Genomic DNA, 17,614 nt, shown 5'->3' with positions numbered 1-17,614 from the left:
GAAAGGATGGCGAAGATGATTCTGGATAAGAGCGAAAGTAACAGGGTAGTTATTATGGGAGACTTTAACTTTCCAATTATTGACTGGAAAAGATATAGTTCGAGTACATTAGATGGGTCGTTTTTTGTACAATGTGTGCAGGAGGGTTTCCTGACACAATATGTTGACAGGCCAACAAGAGGCGAGGCCACATTGGATTTGGTTTTGGGTAATGAACCAGGCCAAGTGTTAGATTTGGAGGTAGGTGAGCACTTTGGGGACAGTGACCACAATTCGGTGACGTTTACGTTAGTGATGGAAAGGGATAAGTATACCCCGCAGGGCAAGAGTTACAGCTGGGGGAAGGGCAATAATGATGCCATTAGACATGACTTGGGAGGGGTAGGTTGGAGAAGTAGGCTGCAAGTGTTGGGCACACTGGATATGTGGAGCTTGTTCAAGGAACAGCTACTGCGTATTCTTGATAAGTACGTACCGGTCAGGCAGGGAGGAAGGCGTCGTGCGAGGGAACCGTGGTTTACCAAAGAAGTGGAATCTCTTGTTAAGAGGAAGAAGGAGGCCTATGTGAAGATGAGGTGTGAAGTTTCAGTTGGGGTGCTTGATAGTTACAAGGTAGCGAGGAAGGATCAAAAGAGAGAGCTAAGACGAGCAAGGAGGGGACATGAGAAGTATTTGGCAGGTAGGATCAAGGAAAACCCAAAAGCTTTCTATAGGTATGTCAGGAATAAAAGAATGACTAGCGTAAGAGTAGGGCCAGTCAAGGACAGGGATGGGAAGTTGTGTGTGGAGTCTGAAGAGATAGGCGAGATACTAAATGAATATTTTTCGTCAGTATTCACTCAGGAAAAAGAGAATGTTGTGTAGGAGAATGCTGAGACCCAGGCTATTAGAATAGATGGCATTGAGGTACGTAGGCAAGAAGTGTTGGCAATTCTGGGCAGGCTGAAAATAGATAAGTCCCCGGGGCCTGATGGGATTTATCCTAGGATTCTCTGGGAAGCCAGGGAAAAGATTGCTGAGCCTTTGGCTTTGATTTTTATGTCATCATTGGCTACAGGAATAGTGCCAGAGGACTGGAGGATAGCAAATGTGGTCCCTTTGTTCAAGAAGGGGAGTAGAGACAACCCCGGCAACTATAGACCGGTGAGCCTCACGTCTGTTGTGGGTAAAGTCTTGGAGGGGATTATAAGAGACAAGATTTATAATCATCTAGATAGGAATAATATGATCAGGGATAGTCAGCATGGCTTTGTGAAGGGTAGGTCATGCCTCACAACCTTATCGAGTTCTTTGAGAAGGTGACTGAACAGGTAGACGAGGGTAGAGCAGTTGATGTGGTATATATGGATTTCAGTAAAGCGTTTGACAAGGTTCCCCACGGTAGGCTATTGCAGAAAATACGGAGGCTGGGGATTGAGGGTGATTTAGAGATGTGGATCAGAAATTGGCTAGCTGAAAGAAGACAGAGGGTGGTGGTTGATGGGAAATGTTTAGAATGGAGTTCAGTTACAAGTGGCATACCACAAGGATCTGTCCTGGGGCCGTTGCTGTTTGTCATTTTTATAAATGACCTAGAGGAGGGCGCAGAAGGGTGGGTGAGTAAATTTGCAGACGACACTAAAGCCAGTGGTGTTGTCGACAGTGCGGAAGGATGTAGCAGGTTACAGAGGGACATAGATAAGCTGCAGAGCTGGGCTGAGAGGTGGCAAATGGAGTTTAATGTAGAGAAGTGTGAGGTGATTCACTTTGGAAGGAATAACAGGAATGCGGAATATTTGGCTTATGGTAAAATTCTTGGAAGTGTGGATGAGCAGAGGGATCTCGGTGTCCATGTACATGGATCCCTGAAAGTTGCCACCCAGGTTGATAGGGTTGTGAAGAAGGGCTATGGTGTGTTGGCCTTTATTGGTAGAGGGATTGAGTTCCGGAGTCATGAGGTCATGTTGCAGTTGTACAAAACTCTGGTACGCCCGCATTTGGAGTATTGCGTACAGTTCTAGTCACCTCATTATAGGAAGGACGTGGAAGCTTTGGAACGGGTGCAGAGGAGATTTACCAGGATGTTGCCTGGTATGGAGGGAAAATCTTATGAGGAAAGGCTGATGGACTTGAGGTTGTTTTCGTTAGAGAGAAGAAGGTTAAGAGGAGACTTAATAGAGGCATACAAAATGATCAGAGGGTTCGATAGGGTGGACAGTGAGAGCCTTCTCCCGCAGATGTAAATGGCTAGCACGAGGGGACATAGCCTTAAACTGAGGGGTAATAGATATAGGACAGAGGTCAGAGGTAGGTTCTTTACGCAAAGAGTGGTGAGGCCGTGGAATGCCCTACCTGCAACAGTAGTGAACTCGCCAACATTGAGAGCATTTAAAAGTTTATTGGATAAGCATATGGATGATAATGGCATAGTGTAGGTTAGATGGCTTTTGTTTTTTGACTTCCCATGTCGGTGCAACATCATGGGCCGAAGGGCCTGTACTGCGCTGTATCGTCCTATGTTCTATGTCTGCTGCTAGTTGGTCAGAGGAGGTTGCTGGACCCTCATGGTCTTGTTCCTGCAAGGACTGCGCGTCGGAGTCTTGCGTTGCTTCTATCGTGGAGGCTGTCCACGAGCTCGCTGCGGAGGCTTGTGACACTGGAGCCACGTCTTCCGTGTGCAAGGACTGCGCTCTGGAGTCTTGCGTTTCTTCAATCGTGGAGTCCACGAGCTCACTGTGGAGGATTGTGACACTGGAGTCACTTCTTGTTCATGCAAGGACTGCGGTGTGGAGTCTTGCATGTCGTCTTTCGTAGAGTCGCGAACCCTGAGCGGTGCGTGGACCACGCTCTGTGTGACAGCAGGCCGCTCACACTGGGCGTATCCGCTCTCTATCTCTTGGTTTCTGGCCGCAGCATAATCCTGCACTCACGAGTCAGTCTGCTGGACTGAAGATCCTCAAATCCGAAGAATTCGTCGGCGGGGTCGTCAATGAGCAACACGTCTAGTTGCGGTTCAGATTTGGTACTGGGGTAGCCTCCCAAGGTGAAAGCTTTGTCTGAGTCATAGTCTTCTAAGACCATATCATCATTGTTTGCGTCGGAGCTGGCATTGGGCTCGCGAGGTCCAGAGAATATGTAAACGTCAGTTTCGAAGTATTCAAGGTCGGAATCATCAGTTTGGGCTTATGTAACTGCTTGTTGCAGGGCCCTTCGGAGGTTAATTTCATTCCCTGGTTCAATTTGAGGCATTGTGCTGTCATTCCAGGTGAAAGAAGGTTGTTTTACGGCTTTAAAAGATTTTTTCTTTGATTTGGGACGTTTCCCCTTTAAATGGGCGTGGTCCGGGGCCTCTGAGGTCATGTCGCATGTGACGTACTGCGCAGGAAGCGATTTCGCATGTGCAGATCGTGGTTCCTTTACTTGGGGGCCTTTTTAGCAATCGCGCATGCGCGGCTTCTCGTGCATGCGCAAATGGACATTCCCGCTCTGTGTGCTTCTCGCGCAACTTCGCAAGTGCAGTCCCTTTAGAAAGATGGCCGACGATCACAATTGTTCTCTGCTCCGGAATCTCGGCGTCGTGATGAGTACTGGCCCTTTTCTTACCTTTTCTTGCGGGTTGGAGTGTGTTTTCCTCACCGTATTTGCCGAATTTGTCCAGGACTGCCTGGAAGCCGCTTCTGTTTTGCCCCTTGCAGAACTTGAATTTTTCAAAGGTTTCTTCTGCTCTGGCACCGGCGATGGTGAGGAGAAGCTCTGTCTTTTCAGCATCGACCACGTCTTCTAGTTCGGCTGTTACCAGGAAGATTTCAAACATTTGCTGGAATACCCACCAGTTTTCGCGGAGATCGCCGTGGCACTGGAGCTGCTGCAGAACCTGGATCTCGAACATCTTGCCTGGGTATTGTTGCTGGTTGTCACTGTACGATGAGGTATGGCTATATGAATTGAAACAGTTCAGTCCTGGTACCATGATTTGTTATGTTGTAGGTGTAACATAAGCGGCTTCCTTGTGGTGCACTTGACAAGGGAAGGTTCAGACGTGGAGATAACTTCAACACGTTTATTAAACTATTTACACTTCTATTACTCGGGTTCGACACTACTGCTAATCCTACTATAGCTACCCAAACTGACTAACCAGTTGCTGCAATCCACGTGGTGGGTGTAATATTGAATCAACCCTGTGTCTCTACTCATTGATTGTCTCCACTGGAAAGAGGCAGATCATGTGTGTGGTGTCCTTTATATATGGGTTGGTGTAATGGCCTCCTGTGGTGGTGTCACCTCTGTGTATCGTGAATGTCCATTGGTCATGTCCTATCTAACTGATCTATTGGCTGAGTGCGTGTGTGTGATGTTTCTGGTGCTCCCTCTATGTCTAACTAGCCTACATTTACATTGATGCACATCACCACAGTTTCCTCCTCCTATTTTTTATGTCTACCTGCTGCATCGCGCTCCCATTCGAGCATGACACTGCGGTAATTCTCGCCCATGATTTCAGCCATCTTGTATTCTCACTATCTGTGAAACATGTGGAAGAAAGCACAGATGAGGAAATTTACCAGAAAATACAATAAACATACACGTGCAAGAACATTTTACACTCTGTAAATGTCTGACTATTTTCTGTCAGTACTCTACCATTAAGATAAGCTTAAGCATTGTGTGTGTGTCGGCTTTGCCAACTGTCACTGAGAATTAATAAAGTAGTAAGTAATCTTTATCTCCTTTTGTCTGTGGATCACACAAATTTCAACTCGTGTGTTACGATCAGGTGAGAAGGGATAGAATGACTCCCCTCTTTTCCCACTCTTTGTTTGATCACAGCAGTATTTTTCAACAGGGATATGCTTGCCAATCCAGAAGCTAAAGTGAATGTTGGTCCCCTAGTAGCTAAAGTTAATCTTGGTCCCTTAGTGGATGAGACCAGGGAGTTAATAATGGGGAACACAGAAATGGTGGAGAGGCTAAATCATTACTTTTGCCTTCATTTTTATGGTGGAGGACACGAGAACCATCCCAATAGTAACAGGTAATGCAGAGGTAATAGAAAAGGAGGAACGTAGAAAAATCATCGTTCGGGGAAAAAGTACGAAACAAACTATTGGGACTGAAATCAGAAATGTCCCCAGGGCCTGATGGCCGACATCTGAGGGTCGTGAAGAAAGTGGCGGCGGCGATAGTGGATCCATTGGTTATCATATTGCATAATTCCCTGGATGCACGAAAGGTTCCAGTGGATTGGGAAAATGATAATGTAAAGCCCTTATTCAAAAGGGGAGGGAGGCAGAAAGTACGAAAATATAGACCAGTTAGTTTAACAACTGTCATTGGGAAATTGTTAGAATCCATTAATAAGGGAGTAACAGGACATTGAGAAAGCCAAAACACAATCCATCAGAGTCCGCATGGTTTTATAAAGGGTAAATCGTATTTGACTAATTTGCTAGAAGTCTTCAAAGATGTAACAAACCAAGTGGATTATGGACATTCTGTAGATGTAGTATATCTGGACTTCCAGAAAGCATTTGATAAGGTGCCGCACAAAAGGTTAATACACAAGGTAAGATCACATGAGATTAGGGGTAATTTTTTAGCTTGGATAGAAGACCGGCTAGCTAACCGACAGAAGGCAGAGTCGGGGAAAATGGGTCTTTTTCTGGTTAGGAAGATATAACTAGTGGGGTGCCACATGGTTCAGTCCTTGGGCCCCAACTATTTATAATATATATTAATGACTTGGATGTAGGGATAGAAGGTACTATAGCCAGGTTTTCAGATGACACTAAAATAGGTGGGATGGTAAGTTGCAATGAGGGAATAAGAAATTTACAAATAGATATGGAGAGATTAGGTGAGTGGACCAAAATCTGGCAGATGGAGTTTAACATAGTTAAGTGTGAGGTTACCCATTTTGTTTGAAAAATGGAAAGGCAGCTTATTATCAAAATAGAGAGAAACTTCAAAGTGCTTTAGTGCAGAGGGATTTGGGTGTCCTGATGCATGAATCTCTGAATATTGCTATGCAGGTACAGCAGGTAATAAGGAAGGCAAATGGAATTTTGGTTGTTATAGCTTAAAGGAATAGAGTGTAAAAGTAGGGAAGTACAACTGTATAAGGCATTGGTGAGACCACACCTGTGTACTGTGTATAGCTTTTATCCCCTTATTTGAGGAGGCATGTAGTTGCATTAGAGGCAGTTCAGAGGAGGTTCATTAGATTGATTCCAGAGATGAGGGGTTTGCCTTGTGAAGAGAGATTAAGGAGTTTAGAAGAATGAGTGGAGATCTAATTGAGGCATGCAAAATGGTAAAGGGTATTGACAAAGTAGACTTAGAGCGGATGTTTCCTCTTGTGGACCAATCTAGAACAAAAGGTCATAGTTTTAGGATAGGGGTAGAAAATTCAAAACAGATGAGAAATTACTTCTCTCAAAGGGTCGTGAATCTGTGGAATTCACTATCCCAAAGTGCAGTAGATGTCAGGACTTTGAGTAAATTTGAGGAGATACAGATTTTTAATTGTTAATGAGTTGAAAGGTTATGGAGAATGAGCAGGAAAGTGTTGAGGCCTAGAGGAGATCAGCCATCATCATATTGAATGGCGGAACGGGCTCGAGGGACTGAATTGCCTACTCCTGCTCCTAGTTCTTTAGAGCTGAATTGCCTACTCCTGTTCCTAGTTCTTAGGAGCTGAATTGCCTACTCCTGCTCCTAGTTCTTATGTTCTTTTGTTATGTTCAATGAGTGCTTAACTGTTTAAAGATTTTCTTTTAACTTTTTAAAGAAACAAAGAATTGTCGTGAACATCCAATCTAAATAATACTAAAAATAAGCTTTGATTCTCGCATACATCCATTCACAGATTCACACACACACAAGGAAGTTACAAGGTGGGAAGACAAGTTAAATAGTTTAAAACTCAAGTCAGTGGTATATGAATCTCGCAGATTGGTGACTTGGATTGTTTCAGACTGGGTTTGATGATCTTTCTGGATTCTACATTGAGATGATTTACAGATGTTGATGGACAATATATATATTTTCTCCTCAAGTCAGAAACTGCTGATTTGTGAAACACTGCCTGCAGCGTGTGGATGTCAATAAATAGGCTGGTTTTGAGTTTGCATGTTGGATGAGAGTGAGAGAGAACCTATTCGGGTCTTGCTTCTTCTGTTCTGTGGCCTAGAGAAAAGCAGTTTCGTAAAGCACAAAAAAGGGTTAATTGGCTCATCATGATCCCCCTCACCAACTGACCAATTATCCAAACATGGTCACAGCAAGATGATTCCAGGCTCATGGTTTAAACATGATTAGTTTACGGCTGTAAAAGCTCCCGCCTCAGCCCAGGATTCATTGTTCAAAGTGATTGCATCTAATGGCCTGTTCCACATCCAGTTCAATGCACAAGTGAATGTCTGCATGTTTTTGTGAATGTTTCAGGATTTTGGGCCATTCAAGTTCCTCTAAGCCAAGGTGATGCCTCTGATAGGTTTTTCTAGACAGCCTGGCTCCATTATAATGGCTTTGTAATTTGCAGGGTACAGCAACGTTGATGTTTAGCCATGTAAGAAACTGCTGTTCAATGTTTAATCATTTAAAACTCAGCCAGCGTGTTCAGCCATTTTTGATAACAGATGTAAAGGGCTGCCATTCACTTCTATGTCGGGTCTTGCAGTTGGTAATGCTGCCACACTCTTATCAAACTAGTTTTGTATGTTGTTTGGTCTTCATATTGCCAGACCTTGGCACTCAGGGCTGGGTAATAATCAACTTATTTTGAGCAATGCAATTGGAAAGCTGCTAGTTTGAAAATGAGATGGAATTTTGTTTTTGACTCCTGAATGCAAATTATAACTCTGATCCCATACATATGATGATATTTTATTTTGAGTATTAAATTTCACTTTGCAGTTGACAATGAAACCAATATTGATCCAAATGTTCTATCAACATTAAGAAAACTTCAAGATGGATATTTTGGAGGAGCCAGGTAGGTAATATGAGGTCCGATGTATAGCTGAATGATTGCACATTTTCCAGTAGAAGGCATTGAATAATTGTGAGGAGCAGGAGAGACGGCTAATAAGTTTCATGCAAATGACCAGTATAACTAAAAAAAAAAAAAAGTTGTATTTGATAATGCCTGTCTTGATTGTGATCTGTCAATTTGGCAGAGACTGATGAGGAAATGTGAAACCTTCAGGTGCGCATGCGTTAACACTATACGAGGCATTGCATATAAAACATAGACATTGACAGCATATGGACTTTTTAATCATCGTCCTTGTTCTGTCCATGAGTGAGATCTTAAAAACAATTTACGGCCAAACATTCCTGTGGTATTAAGCAACTTTCTGCTGATTGTAATTTTTCCTTTCAAATTTTTCCCTGGCTTCAATGTTTTACTTTCCTGCTCAGACTCAGTTCCATGGACACTGAATTGCTTTGCGTGCCTTATTTAATTAGGATTTATACATTCATGAGCCTGGATTACGAGCATTGACAGACTATTCTACTATAATACAAGGGCTTCACAATCGAGCTTCTTGATGTCCTTTGATCTCGTGTCCTTATTTTCTGCAATGGTCACTGGATAGCAGTTAGACATTTGGACTTTGGTTGATTTGTACTGACAGCAATTGTGCCCTATTCCTACTTTGGCTGTGATCAATTAACTGAAAATTACCAATTGAGCTATTTGGGAAGTATGATTTAAATTTATAAAAGTGGTAAGATGTTCTCTCTTGATGTTAGATATGCATATCTGATATCAACAATGGTCTTCAGCTATAGATGGCACAATCCAGTTGATTACTTCTGTAAACATTGGCAAATAATGTATTGCCACAGATGCCAGAAGAAGGTTATGTTTTAATTGATTGAGTCCACGGTCTTTTATTCCCTTTTTTACCAGAAGAACTACTATTTTGTTTGAATCAATCGGACGATATCCTCTATTATTCAACTATATTTGACATTGCACTTAATGTTTCGTATTTTTATGTTTTTTCTGTTTTCTATTAAAGAGCAGCCACAAAACTGTAGATTAAACCCCTCTCCAATTTTGCTCTACTTTAGATATTAAACTGTGGAAGTTAGGAATTCTCCACAGTGTTTAATGTAAGCATAGTTTTCACTTCCATTGGTAAGACAAACAACAAGACCATTCCGTCTAATCCATTCAGCTCGGCATTTACGTTATTGCTCAGGAATTTGCACAGATTCTTTTTATCATCTCCCAGAATCACAGGCTGGAACACTGTCTTTCCCCCTCTTGTGATTTTTAGGACCTTGTTGCAGAATGCAAATCTGATTTGACATTTATTTCCCAAAGAGTGATTGTTTATTGATCAGGTGCCCCATTGTTGATCTGCTGATCGATGCATAGTGCAAATGTTCTGACTCCTTCATTTTCCAAATCGACCCTGGCAGAGAGCTGGATGCACATGACAAGAATTTGTACTGTGCATGAATTTCCAACCACTTCATTTCATGGCCTAATTGAGAAAATTACCCCTAGAAAATTACCCCAACCCCATGATTAAGTGCACTTGTGGCCAGGCCTGTTATCAGCTTGAATTAAGATAACATAAAACCACTCACTTTTTTTGTTTGTTTGCAGAGTTCAGACAGGCAATTTGTCATCATTACTGGTAACTTCATGCTGCACGCATCTCAGTTTTATGGAATTAGGATCTGATGGTAAGACTTTTGCTGACTGGCTTGATTCGCACCGTGCAATAGAAACAGTGGAACAACTGCATGAATTTCAGCTTTTAGAGCCCGGTAAGGATGAGGATCTACACAATTGCCATTCCTTTAACAATACAGATCTGGCTACATATCCTGACATTGATTTCTGAATTATGAAATGTTGGAAGCTTTTTACAATTGAGCTATTTTCAGTCTATCACAGTGTTGTGACAGAATGTGCTGCTTAAAAATTCAAGAAATGTTAGTCATGCTTTTAAAGGAAGAGCACCCTGTTTCAAATATGTACAACTTTTACTTCTCCAATTATGTAGTGCTTCTATATTTTGAACTAATAACGTCTTAAAAGAGACACTAATTAGTATTTGAGTATGTAGGGTAGTTTCTTGTTCAGAGCATAATTCCATTTCGATCTGTGCTCTTAATGTTTTTAATGTTTTCACTTTAAAGAAAAATATGGAAAGAGTAATAATGGGAAACTGCCTTTTCATATTTTAAGAGTTACATTATGTGGACGATGAATAATCTGAAGTAAGGCATTTAGACATTGTTGCATTGCACTTATACAGTATGTCTTTAGGAAACATCCCTTTGACTGAACTGTGCTCGCTTGCTGCATTGTGCAGATTTTCAAAGTGATAATTAGAATCTTTTAGCAAACTTTTTCAATTTTGCCTACATTTCTTCAGAACTCAATGACTCCAGCTGAGACAGAACTTGACAGCTGCTGAAACTATTTCAGTATTTTGCTCATATAACCATTCTCCATGTAGAAATCAAGATTGTGAATGTTGTCGGACAGACCTATCATTGGAGCAGTTCAGCTTACACTATCTAATGATCACATGCACACTTTCCAATAGATTGTTTATTTTTCCTTCTCAATCTCCTCTTCAGCCTATTGTTGCCCAGTACAGCCTCTGCCACCACCTTGGCATCACAACTCTCATTCTGGTTTCATCCAATTTTTGTGATGTTTTAGCAAGGTTTTCTGACAGTGATCAAGACCATGGCCCTTTTCTTTCCTAGCTCAGTTGCATCTAACTCAAGCTCAAATTGGAGAAATTCCTGATCTGTCTGGTTAAGAATGCTTGTATTTAACCAGAATTTAATTGTAGCAGAGAAATGACGAGGTTAGCAATAGCACAAAGGTGATTAGCTTCGAGCATTTGGAAAACAGTTTACAATTTTCGAATGATATTTGTATAATAAACAGAAGCTTTGGGGAGGTCATTTTAAACTCCCAATGCAAGTAAGTTTTGTTTGAGTGGGAGGTTAAATTATTAGAAATAAGAAGTAGAAACCCAACTTACCTGCTCTGCTTTTCATGGGGTTGAGGGAGGGGGAGGAGAGAATGGTGTGGTGGTGGGGTTGTAATGAGGTGGTGGTATGCTGGTGGTGACCAACCTGTTAGCAGGAGGCAGGTTTGTTGTTTAAACCTTTTTATGAAGGCAGAGTGCCTCTGTTGTGGAGTAGATTGTTATATGAACGATCGTTTATTTTGCCAATGTGTTGGATGAACACCACTTAACAGAGGATAAAAGCAAATTTCTGCGGATGCTGGAATCTGAAACCAAAGAGAAAATGCTGGAAAATCTCAGCAGGTCTGGCAGCATCTGCAGGGAGAGAAAAGAGCTAACGTTTCGAGTGCAGATGACCCTTTGTCAAAGCAGCTTTGCTTGGAACAATGGCAATCTGGAGAGTTTGTCTGAAACATGGGCTTAAATGGGCTGCTGGTTGCTTTCTTGCTGACCGAAATAGATTGTGAGATACAAGGGGCGTCATTCTCCGAACCCCAGCGGGTCGGAGAATGGCTATTGGCCGCCGTGAATCCCGCCCCGCCGGTTGCCGAAGTCTCCGGTACCGGAGATTGGGCCGGGGCGGGAATCGGGCCGCGCCGGTTGGCGGGCCCCTGCGCTCAATTCTCCGCCGAGAAATTGCCTGTCCCGCCGGCGTAAATTAAAGTAGGTATTTACCGGCGGGACAAGGCGGCATGGGCGGGCTCCGGGGTCCTGGGGGGGACGCGGGGCGATCTGACCCTGGGGGGTGCCCCCACGGTGGCCTGGCCCGCGATCGGGGCCCACCGATCTGCGGGCGGGCCTGTACCATGGGGGCACTCTTTCCCTTCCACCTCCGCAACGGCCTCCACCATGGCGGAGGCGGAAGAGACTCTCCCCACTGCGCATGCGCGAGAAACTGTCAGCGGCCGCTGACGCTCCCGCGCATGCGCCGCCCGGGGATGTCATTTCCGCGCCAGCTGGCGGGGCAACAAAGGCCGTTTCCGCCAGCTGGCGGGGCGGAAGTCCCTCCGGCGCCGGCCTAGCCCCTCAATGTTGGGGCTCGGCCCCCAAAGATGCGGAGCATTCCGCACCTTTGGGGTGGCGCGATGCCCGTCTGATTGGCGCCGTTTTGGGCGTCAGTCGGCGGACATCGCGCCGTTGGGGGAGAGTTTCGCCCAAGGTTTCACCTAGGATTCTAATTCTGCAGCCCATCACATAATTTTCATATAAGTCCCGCCTATGGAGAGGCCCAAATGTCATCTCTTTTGTCTATCCTTTTTCTATGTTCAACAAATTTTCAATTTCCAAGTTTGTTGCTTAACCCAGTTTGAAAGAACTCTTAACAGTTCATTTTATTTTACTGAAATGTTTTGAAAAGTTCAGAATGGATCACTGCCAAATGGCAGGCTTATCTTTGTGTTGGTAGCAGACTGGCCTACACAATTCTACATGCTTAATTTCAAACTCATTCTTTTGAATTCTAGTGCAGTTCGAACTTCTTTAAACAGAAACTCACTGGTTATGTTTTAACTTTAACTGTTCCTAACTCTCCAGTGCAAGGGAAGGGGGAATACAAGAGTGAAGGAATTATGAGACCCAGAGAGACTTCATAAATCAACTCAGAATTAGATTCTATTTCTTGTTTTGAGGATCAGTTCTCCTCTTGTAATCGCATTAGGAGCTATACTTTTCCTCATCAACTTGTCTTCAGCGACAGCACGGTGGCGCAGTGGGTTAGCCCTGCTGCCTCACGGCGCGAGGTCCCAGGTTCGATCCCGGCTCTGTCCGTGTGGAGTTTGCACATTCTCCCTGTGTTTGCGTGGGTTTCGCCCCATAACCCAAAGATGTGCAGGCTAGGTGGATTGGCCACGCTAAATTGCCCCTTAATTGGAAAAAATTAATTGGGTACTCTAAAAAAAATTTTAAACTTTGTCTTCAGCTGTAAATGACCAACTTAAGGCCTGCAAAATGTTGTTTTACAGAAAGGGAATTGGTTGACCCAAGCCTGTGTTTCATTTACAGTTTGGCCAACCTAATTTTTTCATTTATCAATCCGTTTCCTATGCTTTCGGGTGAGGGAAAGTGACATTGCTCCCTCACCTCCCCCACTCCTCAACAAATTCAAGTTCCTTCAGTCTTACCCTGTTTCTTAGGTTTATTAATCCTACTGGTTATGGGCATAGGGTAAGGGGCGTGTGGTAGCCTCACCCAAAGGGGGAGGTCAGTGATTTTATTATACGGGGATGGCTCCATCCTTCTGTTTGCAGTCACCTGCTTCTCTGGATTTTGACATTTATTTGTCTAAACCATTGTAAATATAAACTGGTGACATTCATTACCACTTCCTGTTCTTTGTTCTTCTAACTCGCCTACCAGCTCTTTTTGTTCCTCTGGTATATTATGTGGGTTCTAACCATCTTCCTGCAATTTATTAACTCATTTTGACTGTCATTTCACTATGAACCTTGTGATGAAGCCCTTGGAAATCCATAACGCTTCCTTTCTCCTTCCTGTCAGACATTCTTCTGCCTGTCTGCGCGTTTGGTTATTAAATCCGGCGCGGCTCTTGTTAACTTTCTGAAGGTGCAGAATGTATTTTTGTACTCAGGAGTGTGAACTCCCTGCGTGGCTTCTACCAGACACTGGTCTGCCAATATGGCTTCACCTGAACATTTCACCGCCGGTGCAACTTTGACCGCAGTCTTATTGACCGAAAGTCCCCCTGTGTGGCTTCAGCTAAACTGCACACTCAATTTACTTGGCAGTAGCCTAGCCTATCTCATGCGGCTTTGATCCCTCCAGCCCACCTGCACAGCTATGGCCTGTACCCTGGTGCCTCGCCCTGTCTTGAGCTCTCCACTCACAGGCTTACTACACGGACTACGGGTGGTAAATACAATATACTCACCCTTTTTGCAGATCTGATAAGAGTATCCTGATCCTGAAACCAATTATAGTGGAGCAGATTATGATACAAAATAATCTCTGGAGACTGAGATTACAGTGGTCATTTATTTTGCCAACATCTTGGGAGGATCCTGCTTCAGAGACATTAACGCATTGGCAAAATAAATGATTGCTCTGTACCCGAGTCGACCTGAGATTATTTCATATAATAATCTGTTGCACTCGCCTCCGTTTTTACAGCGGTCGGGTAGCTCAGTTCGGTGGACAGCTGGTACATGATGCGGAGTTATATCAACAGCGTGGGTTCAATTTCTGGAGCGCTGAGCTTATTCATGAGAGCCTTGCCTTCTCAGCTTTGCCCCTTGCCTTGGGCGTGATGACCCTCCAGTTAAATCACCCGCACTCCGCTCTCTCTCAAGGGGGAGAACAGCCTATGGTCCTCTGGGACTGTGGTGACATTTAAATTTTATATTTCTAACCCATGTGGGGCATGGAAAACAAGACACGAAAGGCGGGGTCCATCAGGTAGGTGTATTTACAGCACCGTTTGTGGGCAAGGAAGAACACGAGTGTTTCTCCCAGGCCCAATAGGCTTAGCTGTAAGCCTCCTTCACCTTTACACACCACCGCCATCTCATCACTGACTTCTCTCACACTGATCTTCCCACTACTAAACTCTTCCTCCATACTTTCCAACCCCTTAAACCAACCATCGGGTTTAGCACACTGGGTTAAATCGCTGGCTTTTAAAGCAGACCCAGGCAGGCCAGCAGCACTGTTCAATTCCTGTACCAGGCTCCTCGAACAGGCGCCGGAATGTGGCGAGTAGGGGCTTTTCACAGTAACTTCATTTGAAGCCTACTTGTGACAATAAGCAAATTTCATTCATTTCATCTCTTTCTACCTCTCCTCTCTATTTCTCCTTGACCCCTCCAATGATATTCAAGCAGCCTGTAATCAACCATGACACTCCAAACTACATATTACCCATCAGCCTAGATTCCAGGCAGGGAATTGTGTCTTTAAGAAAAAACACGTATGGTATTGTTGAAATTTGCTGTTGAAAAATCAAAATTATGATTGAAGGCAGAATATGAAAGGTACATTCATTGTTACTATTTTCTACATAAAGAATTTATTTTGAACTAAAAGTCAGTCATTCTATTTTATAATGTGATATGAATCACTCTTTCTCTTACTTGCTATTGTGCCAAATGGAATCCATATTTATTTTGTGGGCTGTGAAAATCCTCATCATCATTATGCTAAGGTGATTCCGGCTTGAACATTGCATATCTGGGTTTGCCTTATTGCCTTTAGTGTGGCATGACATTACGTTGTTTCAAATTCTTGGCTATGCTTTTAAAAAGGAGCATATGAAATGGAGAAAATATTTTGCTTCCTGCTACAGTAGACCTTATTGTACAAACTGCATTTATTTGAGGTGCATGGGTATGTTCTCTTGAGTCATTAAATTTGTCTTGCACTTGGCTATTTATGGTATTAAGTTGTGCTTTTTAAATAAAAAAAATTAAAGTGATTGTAAATAATGTTATACTACGTAGACCTTATTTGCTATGTTCCTTTTCAATGGGATTTCTGTAGTTCAAGATGTTTGAAATATTGCTATTTCTGGCTTATTGAGAAACTGAAGAGCATGTCAAGCTGTCAGCATCTTGCAGAGTATGATGTTTTTCAGCTGCCTTCTGTCCTTTGCTTGTCTTCATTCATTAGCAGAAATGAGTAAGGATACACACAGTTCCTGCTGAGATCCTGAATTTGGAATGAATTTCAAACTAGAAGGATGTAATGATCCTAATGGCTCGATTGTACTTTTTTGATGCTTTCAATACTCTGAACGGGTGAATCTTTTGCTATCAGTATTAGAATTCTCAACATTAACCTTTTTGAGAGTGCCAAGCCTGAAACTTTTGTGACTTCCACCCCTTGAGATCCTCATCCAATACTTGTGCAAATTCTACTATATCTGAACTTTTTTTTTTTATCCATGCATTGACTGAAGTCAGGGAGAGGCAGATGGTGACATCTTAGTTTGTTACATTTAGTACCAGACAACAACCTAAAACATATAGTTTGTTTTGATTTCCCCCCCCTATCTAGTACTTGTCAATTGTCCTGAAGACAGTGACTCATTCAATTCAAGTACTGACATCTAGCTGATCCTCTCTTCAATGAACATTAGTCATTTGTGATCATTAGCAGGCTATTAGAGCCAAAGCATCACAGCCAAAATCTGTGCAACCCTCACTTGACATCATCACATTCCCACTTCCTCGGACGTGTTACTGGACAATTATCAGGCATGGGATCCCCTGCCTAACATGCGACAGAGACTTACTGTTTTTCCTGTACTGCTGTCTTGCTTGCGCTAAGTTAGTTTAATAGATTGCCACTTTTTATTTAATTTTCCACATTTAAAGAAAACTTAATTGTGATCGGGAAATTATTTTGTGCAGTGAACATTATTAGATTTGATGGCAAACACGCAAAGCTCATTGCTGTACATGAGACATTCTAGGCAAACAGAATATTTCTCTAATGGAGCTGATATTTGCACAAAGCCACCAGCAACCACGTCAGTATTACTAAGGAATATGAACCTTTATGAGCAGTGAATTCAGAGTCGGAACTAAGGTGCATCTCCAGCAGTGCTCATCTGATGATTCAATTGTTTAATACGAAGAAAGTATTTTTTTGTATGACTGAGCAATCCTTCACAACATGCATGTTCATTCAGTCTGGATGAAATCATTGTAGAGGTGTGCAGCTGAGCAATCCTTCACAACATGCATGTTCATTCAGTCTGGATGAAATCATCGCAGAGGTGTGCAGCTGAATACAGAATACAATAGAACATCTTTAAGTCTGCCCTAGCCTAGATCCAAGTCAATTTTACTCCTTCAAATAGGACCTCATTTGTTTGGGATGAAGCAATGCAATTGTTGCTACTGCCCTTGGAAAAGGATATGGTGTGTTTCTTTTCCCTGATCAACTTTGGGAATCAGGAAATCTTTATGTAAGTTATTTTCTTAAATTAAATAGGTGGGTTAGAGTCGATTCCAAAACAGTACATCGTCTGTGACCGGTGTAAATTGACAGACAGGCCTTATTCTTGTTTTTACATTGACTGTATTCATTGGCTATATTTTTGGTTGTTTTACCAAGTTTAATCAGCCAATATGTTGACTGCAATGAGAACTTCCTTTCATGGCTGCTGCAGAATGTTCATTTCAAGTGCATGCATTTGCAAAGCTCGAGGCCTCATTCTCTCTGCCTGTTTGCTTATACAAATTTTCAAATATGGAAGTGTTTGTGTCTTGCTTGGCGTCCATCAAGATTTGTACCCATTAAGTATAAGTGTCTTCGTTGCCACAGTGGAAAGCCGGGATGAGTTAACCGTGTACTTAAACCAACTGCTGGAGAGCAAGCCATCGCAAACTAATTTGCTGCCGACTGCACAGAAAAAGGGTCTGCATCGTTTCCGTGCTGCTGCACATACTACACAGGACTTCCTGTCTCTGGCACACAAAGCAAAAGGACTTAACATTCAAAGTTAGTTTGGTGACATCAATTTTTGTTTTCTAGAACTTTTGCTACGACTTTATGAGCACTTGTGAGGGATAATTTGACCTTGAATTCTTGGTCAGACAAGTAGGACGATGAGCCACGTGATGCTTTCTTTTAAAAATGAGGGGAAGGGTCCCATTTGT

At 42.9% G+C, this 17,614-nt stretch overlaps 1 protein-coding gene across 1 annotated transcript in view; it reads left to right on the top strand.

Annotated features, from left to right (window-relative positions):
* The window catches only part of phka1a (phosphorylase kinase, alpha 1a (muscle)), a 252,415-nt gene that overhangs the window by 72,600 nt on the left and 162,201 nt on the right, over nucleotides 1–17,614 (top strand). The window contains exons 17-19 of the mRNA XM_072505235.1: nucleotides 7,897–7,975; nucleotides 9,608–9,771; nucleotides 17,280–17,456. Of these exons, the coding sequence (XP_072361336.1) occupies nucleotides 7,897–7,975; nucleotides 9,608–9,771; nucleotides 17,280–17,456 (420 nt within the window). The remainder of the gene's footprint in view (nucleotides 1–7,896; nucleotides 7,976–9,607; nucleotides 9,772–17,279; nucleotides 17,457–17,614) is intronic.

The sequence above is a fragment of the Scyliorhinus torazame genome, chromosome 5 (genome assembly GCF_047496885.1).
Source record: "Scyliorhinus torazame isolate Kashiwa2021f chromosome 5, sScyTor2.1, whole genome shotgun sequence".
NCBI lineage: Eukaryota > Metazoa > Chordata > Chondrichthyes > Carcharhiniformes > Scyliorhinidae > Scyliorhinus > Scyliorhinus torazame.
Note: the sequence above shows the minus strand (reverse complement) of the source record. Positions and strands in the feature narration are given on the sequence as shown.